Source organism: Natrix helvetica (genome assembly GCF_964273705.1).
Source record: "Natrix helvetica genome assembly, chromosome: 2".
NCBI classification, from domain to species: Eukaryota; Metazoa; Chordata; class Lepidosauria; order Squamata; family Natricidae; genus Natrix; species Natrix helvetica.
The window spans coordinates 227,241,144-227,255,174 of record NC_138552.1 but is presented as its reverse complement, the minus strand read 5'-3'; the positions used below and the strand labels follow the sequence as shown (position 1 = coordinate 227,255,174).

The window sequence follows — 14,031 nt, the reverse complement described above, 5'->3', positions numbered from 1 at the left end:
GATGTCACTATTTCTACTTATTCACATTATAATTTTAATTAATTTCACAATAAATTATTTTCCCTATAGCAAGAGGCACTAAGTGGGAATATTGGGACGCCTTCACAAGCATATGTTCTCATTTTCTGATAAGCGCATTTTGGAATGATTATACAAATGGTCCTTGTTTACCAACTGCCTCATTCAGCAACCATTCCAAGTTACACTGGTGTAAAAAAAGAGTTGCGACTAATCTTTGCATTCATAATCACTAGAATGTCCCATGGTCACATGATCGCTATTTGTTTGCTTTGCAATTGGCTGACACAAACAGTTAAATGGAGAAGGTGGGAATAAAATCACAAGTTACAGCCATGTGATGTTTCACTTAATGACTGAATCCAAAGTGAGGCTTTAAGCCTGTTGTGATTATGTGATTTTCCACCTAACAACTTGGCACTTAGCAACAGAATTACCTTTTTCTAATGTGATCTGTAAGCAATGATTACCTGTTCATTCAAATGGGACTGCTTGCCCTCCATCAGTGGCAAATCAGAAAGTATATGGGCATGTGCACCCAAATATATGTGCGTATAGTATGCATGTACAAACAGAAACACAGGTATAAAAACAAAGACAAAACAATTTCTGATTTCTGCTCTCTTCAGCTACTGTGGAGTAGAATGCACTACATGGAACTCTTTAGCTAAAGCTTTGTAGTTTGAAAATATTTATATTTTTTAGCCACTTTGATAAATACATATTAAGTGATTACTGACATCTGCTAAGATAAAACTTGTCTGAAGTACTGTTTAATATTTTAAAACAATCTCTTCCTAAGAAAGAGACAGAGGTGATGTCTCCTGCCTCAGGAAGCATTCCAGGAGCTTTAACCAGAGTGTACAGGAAACAATTCCACAGAAAGATCTGTATCAGTAGTTGCAAGATCTGACTCATGTCACAACACAAAAACACAAGTCTTTTAGTTAAAACTTTTTGTTCCCCACACCCTTCCCTGTGGCTTATTCTTTTAGCTGAAACTATGGGCAGGATACTTTTTCAAAACTCCAACCATATGTGTCAGCATGCTTCTCAGAATACACTATTTGAGTTTATAGGCAAACTAAAGTCCATGAGTTCATATGAAGTAAAGAAATGAACATACAGTAATGCAAATGTTGGTTTTTAACCTATGTACAAAATATTTGCAACATAAATTTTATGAGAGGAAAATGGACCTATTATGTTTTTAAACATGTTTTACTTGTTTGCTGCATAGTAAGGAAGATATCAATATTATTCATATACTAGTATCTCAAAATGTTTAGTCCAAATACACTGTCAACATAACATACCATTGACACATTCAAAGACATCACAGCACTTGCCAGGTGTTCCGTCTCCACGTGACACTATTTGGGGGATGAAGCCTGGCTCGCATTTTGGAACACCACATAAACCTGAGAGACATTCGCACCTGAAACCGAAGCATTGAAAGCTCCATAAATAACTGAAGCAACACATGGGATGGAAAAAACAAACGGAAAAAAAGCAAATTGTGAAAGCCAAATGGTTTTCCTCTGTTACATAATAAAAGGACAACATGACTGTTATCAACACAACACAATTTAAAAAAAGAATGTTCAAAGGACAATGCTCAACTTTTATCTGAAGACTGATTTTCCAAATCCCATTGTAACTGGGGGAGACCTAAATGTGTTAAAAAGTCACTAATGTTTTCAATTATATATAATTAGTATCTACAGTTGTTGCACTATAATAAAAGCACTATAATAAAAAAACGAAACAAGCACGGTTCTCAAAATCAGTCAGTTTAGTTCCCACTAGCAGGTTCTAGGTTTAAAGGACATGAAATGCATGATAAGGTAGGAGAGGTCATCAAGTTATCTATTCCTCCTACTGTTTCCAATTACATCATCAGCATACCTATCAAATTTCTCTGCCATTTATACTTTAAGTTGCGTAAGACTGTTCAGCATGGGAAATTGCATAGATTTGAAAGCTTCTATACTTCCAGACATTTTCTGGACAGTTTCTTTTTTCAACATAACGTGTTTGTATAACTAACTTTAAACTACTCAAGATTTAATCTACTAATAAAAAATATTTAGATTGAAAGTTTTGATACAGGTAGCAAAGGTAGCATTAAAAAGAAAAAGCATATGTCAGTGGTTGCTTAAATATTTACAAATACCTTTTCAAATCCTTTAATTTAGCAGAATGAAAAATCTTGCAAACAAATTTGAAGAGACAAACTTGCATTGCCTAAAACTAAAGATGAGGATTAAAGTGACCATTAATTTTTTTTAAATACAGGGGGAGGCCATTTATCCATGGAAGTGGATTAACCTATTTTTCCTCCTATATTTAATAAGGAAATTCATATTTACCGTACTAATAATTTGTAATTAATTTAAGCTTGATGACTGGGCACTTTCCACTCAATATTAATTTAAATTTTTGAAATCTTTCTGGTCAAAAAGACCTCTAAATGGCCAGAACTATTAAGAAATGGGGGTGAAAAATGATTGTGCTGAGGATAAACCTAATCCAATGCAATAATGCTCACAATTATGGCTAAATATGCAATATCCTGCCTGCTGAGCCTTGAACCTCATCAATCAGCATTTCATAGCAATATTGTCACAAATACAATACTATTCAGAGCTGTCAGCACAAAGTCTGTTTATACCTGAAGGCCAGCTAGCACATCCACAGCAACTTAGTAATTTCATTAGAATGACTGAAATGGCTTTGTGAATTAAACTCTGTGTCTTTGGAACATGTGACGTTGTGAGACACATAGAAAAGGATGCGATTAGTGTTGAGATACTGTGGCTATCAACCTGACTTCCCTTTCTTCTGACTCCCTCACTTACCACTGTGCCCCACAGAGGATTTTCTTTATGTTTTCTGCCAAGAATCTAAGAATTATAGTTCTAGTTATTTTCTTATGCACAAATAAAAATCCAATCTCTATTTCAGGAACCTTACTACATGACATACAGTGTATCAGCGTGGTGGGATAGCCTGGTTCCCCCTTACAATTGGCTTCTGCTTTCTCCCTTTGTGAGCAAAAGAAAGATCTAATTTCATTGCCAAAAATGGATTATCAATATTTCCATTTAAAAATATCCACAATAATATTGTGCAGAATGTGTTCAAGTTATCTTATACAGTTCTACATCATCAAAACTTTGTTTCTAGACATTCTTGTTCAACTTGTATCATATGAAAGTCCTACCAATAGTCAGCTGAGAAATCAATAATACATTTTAGATTAAATAAAGCATAGATAGGAACAGATATAACATGTTCTATAGTTAATTGAACAATAACGTAGTTAAAATAGAAGAATAGTATAACAATGCCATAGGAAATGGCAATACGCTTAGCATTTTATTAATAGGAATGAAATAAATTAATATTTAATATTAGCAATTAATTGTCCAATCTCCAGACATTTCTGGAATTTGTGCTTTGAAAAACAAAACAAAAGACAACAAGCTAAATGAAAATTATTCAAGCTAAAGCTGATCCTAAAGTATAGCTTACTATACAGGTTTTCTTCAGTGGAGCTGAAATGTGTCATCAAGAGCAAGTCTATTTATACTGATCTAATAAAATATGTTACTTCAAAAAGTATGATAAATGATGCAGCACTTCAATTTTTATCCACATTTCATATCAGATTTTTAATTCTCTTTGCATGTTATTTAAAAGTTTACAGAAAAGGAACACAAATAGATTTATGAAATTCATGGAATGATTAAGACATCTTTCAAGCAGATATCTAATTCCAGTTTTTAGAATATCACCTGACACACACAGACAACACTGGAGGAAATAAAAATATTAATAGAAAGGGTACTGAATTATTATCAGAGAGATGCATTTTTTTCTTTTTTTGAATGTGTACCAAAGCAGTTCTCTGAAAATAACATCAAACTGTATGATAATAACTGATAATTAATATATTGAAAGTTATATATTGAAAACAACTTAAGATATTACAAATCTTAAGGAGCTGTGGTGGTGCAGTGGTTAGAATGCAGTATTGCAGGCTAATTCTGCTGACTGCCAGCAGTTTGATTTGCACCAGCTCAAGGTTGACTCAGCATTCCAACCTTCCAAGGTCAGCAAAATGAGGTCCCAGATTGTTGGGGGCAATATGCTGACTCTGTAAACCACTTAGAGAGGGCTGTAAAGCACTGTGAAGTGGTATGTAAGTGCTATTGCTATTGCTAAATAGAAGCAACTTCATACATTACTGGATTTTGAAATAAAGGCATAGCGGATGTTTTTTGAAAGAAACTCAGCAAGATAGAATATACATTATTTTATATAACTTTATATTACTTAAAATATTTTAAAATATATATTAATATATTTTGCAAATATGTTTCTCAGTGATGAACCCAGGCTGAAGTTTTAAAATCATTTAGTTGAATGAAACAAGGGTAATAAATTGCGATGAATTCAGAGCTCTGTTAATACTTTATTCTTTAAGTATGCACAGGTACATGATGACAAAGTCTTCATCTTGACTACAAGAACAGAAGCAGGGGTAGAGGATTATTGTACAGTAGAAGCCAGTCTTACATTTTCCCGGCAAAAATGTACTAGCAAAGCTCTACTTAAAAATAGTCTACAAGTCTATAACAGGGTTAAAGGCAGGAAGAATATTGGGACAACCATACATTTCAGAGATCAGTTTCTAGAACAGTTTCAAGATTCCCAATTATCTTTTCACCCCACAAATGGTTGAAGTGGTGCCTAAATAATCTGTCACACAGAGAGCACACTATTTTTAAAGTGAAATGCTATATTTGAGTAATAGAATGCATCACATGTTATATCTTACAGCTGTTAAGCTAAAAAAAACATATATAGTTCCTTGACATATAAGATTTGCTGCAAATACATCTTTGTACTAAGATAACCCAACATAATACTTCAAAGATGTTAGAGTAACCCGAAGTATCAAACTTGACACATATTTATACATGCCACAAAAGTTTCATATTAAAGCTGTAGTTTTGTTTTTTTCAAAATAAATTTTCCTCAAAACACAGGACTGAAAAAAAGCTATTCCAGAGCTGACAGTCACTAACACTTCACAGAATGATTATTCAGTCTAGGAAATCTTCATTTTAAATCCAATATTAGCTAACATAGTAACTTAATAATCAGTATACTAATATACTTGACTTTTTCTGCCACAAATTTAGCCTCAGTATATATTGACTATGATACTATGAGCTCAGATATAACAAACCTTGTGGGAAGAGTGCAGCATCCATCAGCTGTCAGCCTGACTTGAGTTTCATAGCTATCCAAAGGACAGGCAACTTGTTGGACCGGAGGGCATTCCACTGTACTACAGTCCACACTGAACACTGGTGGGAAACAATTAAGGTAAGAAAAAAAATGAAATAATTTCTTTTTAGGGAGCATAATGATAAAGTTCAACTATTTCATTTACTGATATGTTATTTGAACTCTGTTGCCGGAGAAGACTAAATAATATCACATATAACCAGGAAAATAAACAAATTAATTTTTGAACAAATCAAGCCAGAATTCTTGCTCATTATTTAAATATTATATAGCTTCATCTATATTATTTTGGACACACTGTGTGGAGACATAATTCCCTTGAAGTCCATAATGCTTGGAACAGTTAAAAAGAAGAAAAGGTTAGCAAGGAGTATGTTGGATAAATTCTATTAGGACACCAATGACTGCATCATTAAGAGACCTAAAAGTCCAAGTGCAGAAAATCTATCCATATGGTTGCTAAAAGTTGAGATTTTAATCAATAACATCACTGTTTAAACCTTAATTGATATACATCACATTTTAAAATCAGTTGCTGAATTATTATAACTGTAAAGAGTAGTACTGTGAGAAGTTTTATTTAGTTTTTTGATTCATGGCTGATACAACTGAATTGCCAAACTCAATTATTTTCAAATTAACTGCCTTTGAATAGATCTCCATAGTTGCATTATGTCAGGTCAGTAATCTGAATTGGACTGATGATTTGTATCAGATTAGAGCCAACCCATGCATTCCTGAAAACAGTCATTTGTGTCAACCATATTTGTTGTAATGCAGGTGCTAAATGATGCATGGTTTTGGGTTCCTATTATCCATGCTGAAAGATCTACACAAGTTTGTTAAGCTTGCTCTGGAACATGTCCAACAGAATTGTAATTAAAAATATATAATAGGTAATGATGAGCAAAATTTGGGAAGTGCAATGAAGCTTTATATCAGGCAAAGGATGTGCAGACTAGATGTAGTGGCTCATTGAGAAATGTATAAATGTGGGAAAGAAAGCTTATTGTACATTTGTTTTGGGAAGTTAATATGAAGTTAATAGGCTAGAATAATGGGATGTTTTGCACAAATATTATGCCTTGTTGGTGAATATGTTGAAAGCATTATATAATTGAAATAAAAAATGTGTGAGAATAAATGAAATAGTTCAGTGAGTACGGAGAAGATTAAGGATATGAGATGTTTCCTTTCACTGTTAAATCTATTTATGGATAAAGGGAAAACCTGGGATGACACTTGAGAAGTGCTAGTTGGGACCACGAATGTGCCTATACATTTGAATACAGATGATATTGTGCTGTTGACTGACAAGCTTTACCATTTGCAGAAAGCATTAGAAAAGTTGAATGAATATGAAAATTAATGAATAAAAGATGAAGATGCTTTGAAAAGAGAACAGAGTTAACAACTGGAAATATTATATAAATGGGAAAAAATCAGAGCAAGTAGATGAATTTGTGCAACTTGATAGAACATTTACTAATAGCATTACAAATAGAGAGATTTTAAGATGTACAAAATGCTTGTGGAACAATACCGCATTGGATGTTAAGGGATCTGCTACAAGGATTGAGTGCTGCTAAAAATGGGAACATGCTTCTTCTTTCTTGTTATATGAAAATAAGAGTAATAATAAGAAAATAATAACAAAACTAAGTGTCTGGAGATCTGAGATTTATTGCTGAGCTTGGGCATGATATATCAACAAATACTCCTGATTCTGAGAACTTTCCATCTTTTGAACTGAATGGCGTTGCACTGCCCCAAATAGAACAGTTTGAGAAGATCCACCAGGATTCCTTTTCTGTTCAAACAAAAAATAGTAGCTATAGCCAGACAGTTTAAGACAGGTGTTTTGTGTGCCAATTGCACCTTTTTCCTGGACTGAGACGTTCACAATGCCTTAGTCACTTTCTGACTGGACTACTGTAATATACTCTACATCGGGCTGCCTTTGAAGAGTATTTGGAAGTTTCAGCTGACAAAGTTCGTTAGCACAGACAGTAATAGGCACTGGTCATTTGGCATATGTTATTATTATGGTTCATCCTATAGTCAGCCAGATGTTCAGACTGGATTTGTCGTCATCACAATCATCAATTTTATTTCCTGCCTATTTGCTACGGGGCTACTTTAGTAGCATAAAGTAAAATAATAGAACAATAAAACAAACAAGAAAAAAGTAAATATAGGGGAGACATGATAGCATTGTTCCAATATCTCAGAGGTTGCCACAAAGAAGAGGGAATCAAACTATTCTCCAAAGCACCTGAGGGTAGAACAAGAAGCAATGGGTGGAAACGAATCAAGGAGAGAAGCAACTTAGAACTGAGGAGAAATTTCCTGACAGTGAGAACAATTAATCAGTGGAACAGCTTGCCTCCAGAAGTTGTGAATGCCCCAACACTGGAAGTCTTTAAGAAGATGTTGAATAGCTATTTGTCTGAAATGGTATAGGGTTTCCTGCCTAGGCAGGGGGTTGGACTAGAAGACCTCCAAGGTCCCTTCCAACTCTACTATTGTATTGTATTGTATTGTATTGTATTGTATTGTATTGTATTGTATTGTATTGTATTGTATTGTATTGTATTGTATTGTATTGTATATATTTGTAATTGGCTAGCACTATTCTTTCAAAATGCAGGTAGGTAAAGTTAAAGGTTCTTCTCCCACATATGTGCTAGTCATTCCTGACTCTAGGGGTGATGTTCATCTCCGTTTCAAAGTCAAAGAGCCAGGGCTGTCCGAAGACGTCTCCGTGGTCATAACTAAACGCCAAAGACGCACGGAATGCTGTTGCCTTCCCAGCAAAGGGGGTTCCTAATTTTTCTACTTGCATTTTTACATGCTTTCAAACTGCTATGTTGGCAGATGCTGGGACAAGTAACGGGAACTCATTCTGTTAAGCAGAGCTAGGGATTTGAATAGCCAAACTGCTAACCTTTCTAATCGACAACCTCAGCATCTTAGTCACTGAGCCACCACGTCCCTCTACAAAATGCAGGTAGTTTACCTTCAAAACCTTTCATGGCTTGAGACTGGGTTACTTATTAGATCTGGTAGGAGAAGCATACACAGGAGCCCTTTTGTGAGGGAGTGTCAGGATGAAAGCCTTTTCTATCATGGTGCCTACCCTCTAGAACATTACTTCCTTGAGATCATACTTCCACTGATCCTAATTTGTTAAATTTATATCCTATCTAGGAGTTCAAGGTGGCATTCACTGCACTCCCCCTTCCTATAGTTCCCACAACAAAAACTCCATGGAATAGGTTGAACGAAAAGAGAGTGGTTGTCAGAGTCCAAACCAAAAATGACATGTGGAGATTCTTCCAAACTGAATTCTTTAACTGTTTCATATCTATAGACAAAAACTTGCAAAACTGAGTGCTCTATTATCTGCATCTACCATATATTCCATAACTATTAGGGAGGGGCTGTCTTTACCTTCCTTTTTTGACATGTAACAACGAGACTGAGTTGCCTTTTGCTTCTCCTTCCTTCCTGGTAAACCACTTCTTCACTACATTCCATCACAGTGGCTGAGCCAAAGTCACCTAATGAATCCCTATGACTGAAGTGGACTTGATTTTCCACAATGGCAATTTGTAGTGTTAACCACAACTACTATATCACAGTGATCCACTCCCCCCCCCCCCCCCCCGTTTTGTTGAGTTTCCAAAATATGTAATTCCAATGGTGAGATTTTATTTAGTTAAAGGGCCAGAATGTAAGCAACGGTGGTTACATCTATAATATATTTTCAAACAGTTGAGCATACTTCTCAGACTAAAAATACTATCATAACCTAGCCATATACAATTTTCAGACAGTATTTTTTATTATACAGATAAGGGTGATAAAATAATAAAGTCATTACACTGTGTGGCTGTGTTTAGAACAAAGTCCTCTTTTCAGTTTTTCTAGGCCTTCATCATTTAGCAAGAGCATTGGAAACCCCTCTGTAACCTTAACACAAAACTAGAATAGGTAGCTGGATTATTTTTTTCAATTTGACTAATTCAAGGATGCAGATTGCTTTAAAAATGATCTCAAAGCCAATTGCAATCACTACTCACTGCAGTCTTTTTTTTTAACTAACAAAAGATAAAAAGACCATCTGACTACCTCATGAATTTATATGCCATCACACAGGTTAATAGTCTGCTACTTCATCTGATCTTCCAATATGGTTCCCCCCACATCTTTCTCAGGATCCTCTCCAAGACTGACAATTCTGACATAGTTCAGCCATATTTGAAGTATTTGCCTCATTTTATTGACAGGAACTTTATTATTAAGGTTTTTGTTTTAAGCAACAATGTTATATGGAAATGTTGGCCTAGAACAGCGAACGCGAACCCTTTTAGCACAGACTGCTCAAACTGGAATGCGTGCATGCACGCGCATGCACCAGAAACCCGAACACCAGCTGGCATATGCGCACCAGCCACCTGCTCTTTGGGTTTCTGGTGCTCCAGATATGGAAGAGCAGCTGGCGACGGTGCACATGCCATTGAAAGGGCTCTGTGTGCCACCTCTGACACACATGCCATAGGTTTGCCATCACGGGCCTGGGAGTCTTTTGTTTCAGTAGTAGGAAGAGAGACACATATTAAATTAAAAATAAACTTTGACAAAACTGACCAGGACAGTACAGGAAAGAAGAGTACACCTTACCTGGTTTACATTCATAGAAATCACAGCATTCCCCTGGCTTTCCTGATGCTTTGGAAACCAATATATTCAAATAGCCGGGTTGGCAGACCTTCCTCAAACATCCTGCAGGATTGCAGACGCAGCGGCTTGGAAGAGGGCAGCATTCTCCAGGGGGAGCATAGCCTTCAATCAGAATTGAGTCCTCTGGGCAGCGTGGAGAAAACTGCACTTCACAACGGGCTTTAGAGCAGTCAGGTTTTTCTTCTAAAAGCAAGACAGTAAGCACACGTCAGGAAGACATTAGTTGATATATGAAGCTTCACAGTGATGAAAAGTCATGCACACATATTTTAAAGTTTTTTTTTTTTACCAATGCCACCTATCTAGTCAGCTTACATTGCAGCAGTGGTTCTTGAAGAACAGGAAAATACATAAATACAAGGATATTTCTAATAAACATAATACCCATGAAAATGAGGTGTGCATATTTTCCTTAAAGATGCATGTTTGCTTGATTGATCTTTTTCTTACAATAGATATCCTGAACCAAAATTTCATGTGACAAGATAATCATTTGCAGTCCTTACAGAGATGAAGACGATGATCACACAGAACAATAAAAATGTTTGGTTGCCTTAGGGGCAGAAGCCTAGCCATGTCTGTACACATTCGGACTATTTGTCTATTTCTTAGAGAAGACTACATTATTCCTTAACATATTTTTAAAGAAAAGAATAATTTCCCAGGTGGATTATAGGTGAGAGTTATTTGAATTGCAACCATTTACTATACGTGGGGCTCCTTTCAAAGAGTGTTGGCACAAGGCTTACTGTAAATTGAGTCAGGATTTTCAGCAATAGCACTACAGCACTTAGCCTTATATACCACTTCATAGTGCTTTTACAGCCCTCTCTAAGCAGTTTACAGAGTCAGCATATTGCCCTCAACAATCTGGGTCTTCATTTTACCCACCTCAGAAGGATGGAAGGCTGAGTCAACCTTGAGCCGGTGAGATTTGAACTGCGGAACTGCAGTTAGCAGTCAGCTAAAGTAGCCTGCAGTACTGCAGTACAATGTTGGTGTCAGCCAACGGAAGAGTTTAAATTAGTTCTTTAGTTATTATTTTAAGGAATACTACTTTTCATTTCAGCAGACATTCATAAAACAGCTACTATTTCAAACAATAATACAAAATATTTTTTTAATTTTTTATTTGTATCTGACCTTTTTTTAGAAATAGTTCAAAGCAGCAAACTTATCCTCCTATTTTCCTCTCACCATACTGTGAGATATATTGGGCTGAGTGATTGGCCTAAAGTCACCCAGCTGGCTTTCATGGAGTAGAACTCAATGCTTTCTAGAGTGGTGCCTTAACCATCAGACCAAACTGTCTCAAAAATACTAACAGAACCAATAATAAAAACTGAGGCAGGCTAAATAACCTGTTAATGTCAAGTAGATAATGCAATTTTTCATATGCAAACAGATACAATAACTTTTTGTCACATTCCATAGGATCACATAATCATTTTAAGTTAACAGGTTAAATAGATTTGCGCAATGGCAGCAGAGTGAAAGAAATTTTGCTGCTTATTTGAGCATAAAAGTTGTTAAAATGTTAATTCCCTTTTGGGGGGAAGTTATTAATTTTCCTTTGTTTCACATTGCACTCTCCATCTTAAAACAAAATATTTAAAGCCGATTAGGAGTAAATAACCACTTTCTGTTACAGTAGTCTTGGATTAATATAGAGAGGCATCCACAGATTCAGTCATGAGAAATTTCCCTACTACCGTTTCCACATTCACAGGATTTGAAAAATCAAAGGTTCACAGCAAGGACAAATAGCTAGTGAGATAAGCCAGTGCAGTATAACAGTTGAATAGTTTCTCTAGTTTGATTCAGGTCTTGTTCTAACATTTCTCCCATTGATACAAAACGGCTTACATTATCTGTCTGTCTATCATCTATCTATCAACCTCTCAGGGCATTCTGTGACCAAGAATAATCAATAGAAAACAGCAGCTTATTACATCTGGCTGCAAAAATCCAGAAGATCTTTCTGCTGACATCTAATATAGGCCACATATGGTATTAGGAGTAGTTAATAATTGCAGTTTTCTCTTTTCCATACAAAGTATGCAGTGTTTTAAAATCTACTTGAAAACAAAAGCTTTTCTTATGCATAGTGATTGGTGTTAATAAAACATATTTTTGTAAAAAGGTATGCAAATAATGTTCATATAATTAGCAGCACTGGATGTTATCACACAGCTTGCAGCACACTCCTTCATAACTCTCAGAAACTTCAAATAAGTTTCTTATCTTGCATTATCTTGGTTTTCTCTTTTCACTTTCGTCAATTCACATGATAGATGCAGCTATTCTCTTCTTTTAAACCTACTCTCCCCACCCACATACTCAACTTTTTACTAGCTTAAGCCCATTCATGCAATGTCCACCACTCTCTTCCTTGCTAGAAGAAAATCTACAAGAGAAGGGCTGAACCTTCTTTGGAACTGGGGGAGGAGATGAATCATAGTCATTTTAAATTTTGAAAAAGTATAATTATTACAATATTTAATCCCTTTAAATAATTCAATACATTAATAAACCCATTACTGTATAAACAATATTAAAATACATCAATGCCTCCTTGTAGAATAGTTAGGAGTAATTAGTGGGGCAGTCTATCCTTGCTTATTTCAGTTATGTAGTGCTGAACCATTAAAATTATTTCAAATGTAGTCAAGACAAATGGAGAGGCAAAGACTTGAGCAAAAGTCAAAATTCTGACCACAGAGCCAAACATCAGTTACCGGTTGAGAAATAACTTTCTGTCCTACCCTTCCTTCTACTGCCACCATCTGCAACTCATGCATATCTGAGCAAACATTTAGTAAACATTAGTCTGGAAAAAATCCTGCATGGGCTGGAAAAATCCTGCCATTTTTTAATGGGGCATAATGCTCAAGATTTTAGTGAAGTGTTCATGTATTTGGAGGGTAATTATTTCCAATTAATTTTGCATGACAACCCCAAAATATTTATTTAATGTAGCAACAATTTCACAATTTGAGTTCTTTAAAGAATGTTTAATTGGAAATGTTATATGGATCTGTTTACTTGTTATTGTTTAACGACTAAATGATAATATCTTATGAAGGGAAGATTATAGTGAAAACTTAAATCTGGGAGCTTGCTTACCTTCTTTGGTAGTCTGATTATGATTTTGTTCCCTATTTCACCCTGCATAGGGTAGTTAAGTGCTACCTTAGGAACGGAATAGACGAAAGACTGTAAAAAAAAAATCTGCTGATTGCATATTGTCCTGATTCCCCCCCCCCAACTGATTTAGCTCATTATTTTTCTTCATTTGTCAAAATTGTTCAAGTCTCACTGCACTTTAGAGGTTTTCATGTTATCAGGCTACCTGAACAAGGACACCGGCTGTAAATCTGCAACCTCCTACTTTACAAGGCTTAACTAGTTTTGAACTTTGCATAAATCTTTCAGATACTTGACACAGTGTTGCTAGATAAAATCTTTACTGCAAACTACTGAACTGGTTAGTCCTATGTCTACGTCCTACCTATCCCATGTTTCAAAGGTCTCTTTGCCCTGCCCCTTATAGTTTTGAAGGCATGTAACAGCTGCCTTGAGAATCTTTCTCTTTCCACTTGTCTCTCACAAATGCTACTCCCCTGTCTGCAATTTGGAGATTATTAAGGCGCTTATAAATTGCTTCTAATCTTGCAGAAAGAAACCATCACTTCCTTCTCCATCATAAGTCTAACTTTTAAAAAACTATCTTTACTGTATTTTCAGTTATTTTTGCTGTTAATGATATGGTGGTTCTAAGGTATTCCTCAAGGAGCAAAAAATAGCCCATGATTTGCTGACCTCTTTGTTATATGGTATATAGCCTTCACTGAAAGAAGAAAATAATAAAAATAAAGAAAAACCCAGTATCACGATGAAAGTAAAAACCAACCAAACAACAAACAGGACAAAAAAAGTACTGAA

At 35.5% G+C, this 14,031-nt stretch overlaps 1 protein-coding gene across 2 annotated transcripts in view; it reads right to left on the bottom strand.

Moving 5' to 3' along the window:
* Positions 1 to 14,031, bottom strand: part of CRIM1 (cysteine rich transmembrane BMP regulator 1) — a 148,358-nt gene that overhangs the window by 49,170 nt on the left and 85,157 nt on the right. For both annotated transcript variants that reach the window (XM_081941882.1, XM_081941883.1), the window contains 3 exons: positions 10,027 to 10,269; positions 5,279 to 5,399; positions 1,335 to 1,456 (listed from right to left, as the gene is read on the bottom strand). In XM_081941882.1, the coding sequence (XP_081798008.1) occupies positions 1,335 to 1,456; positions 5,279 to 5,399; positions 10,027 to 10,269 (486 nt within the window). The remainder of the gene's footprint in view (positions 1 to 1,334; positions 1,457 to 5,278; positions 5,400 to 10,026; positions 10,270 to 14,031) is intronic.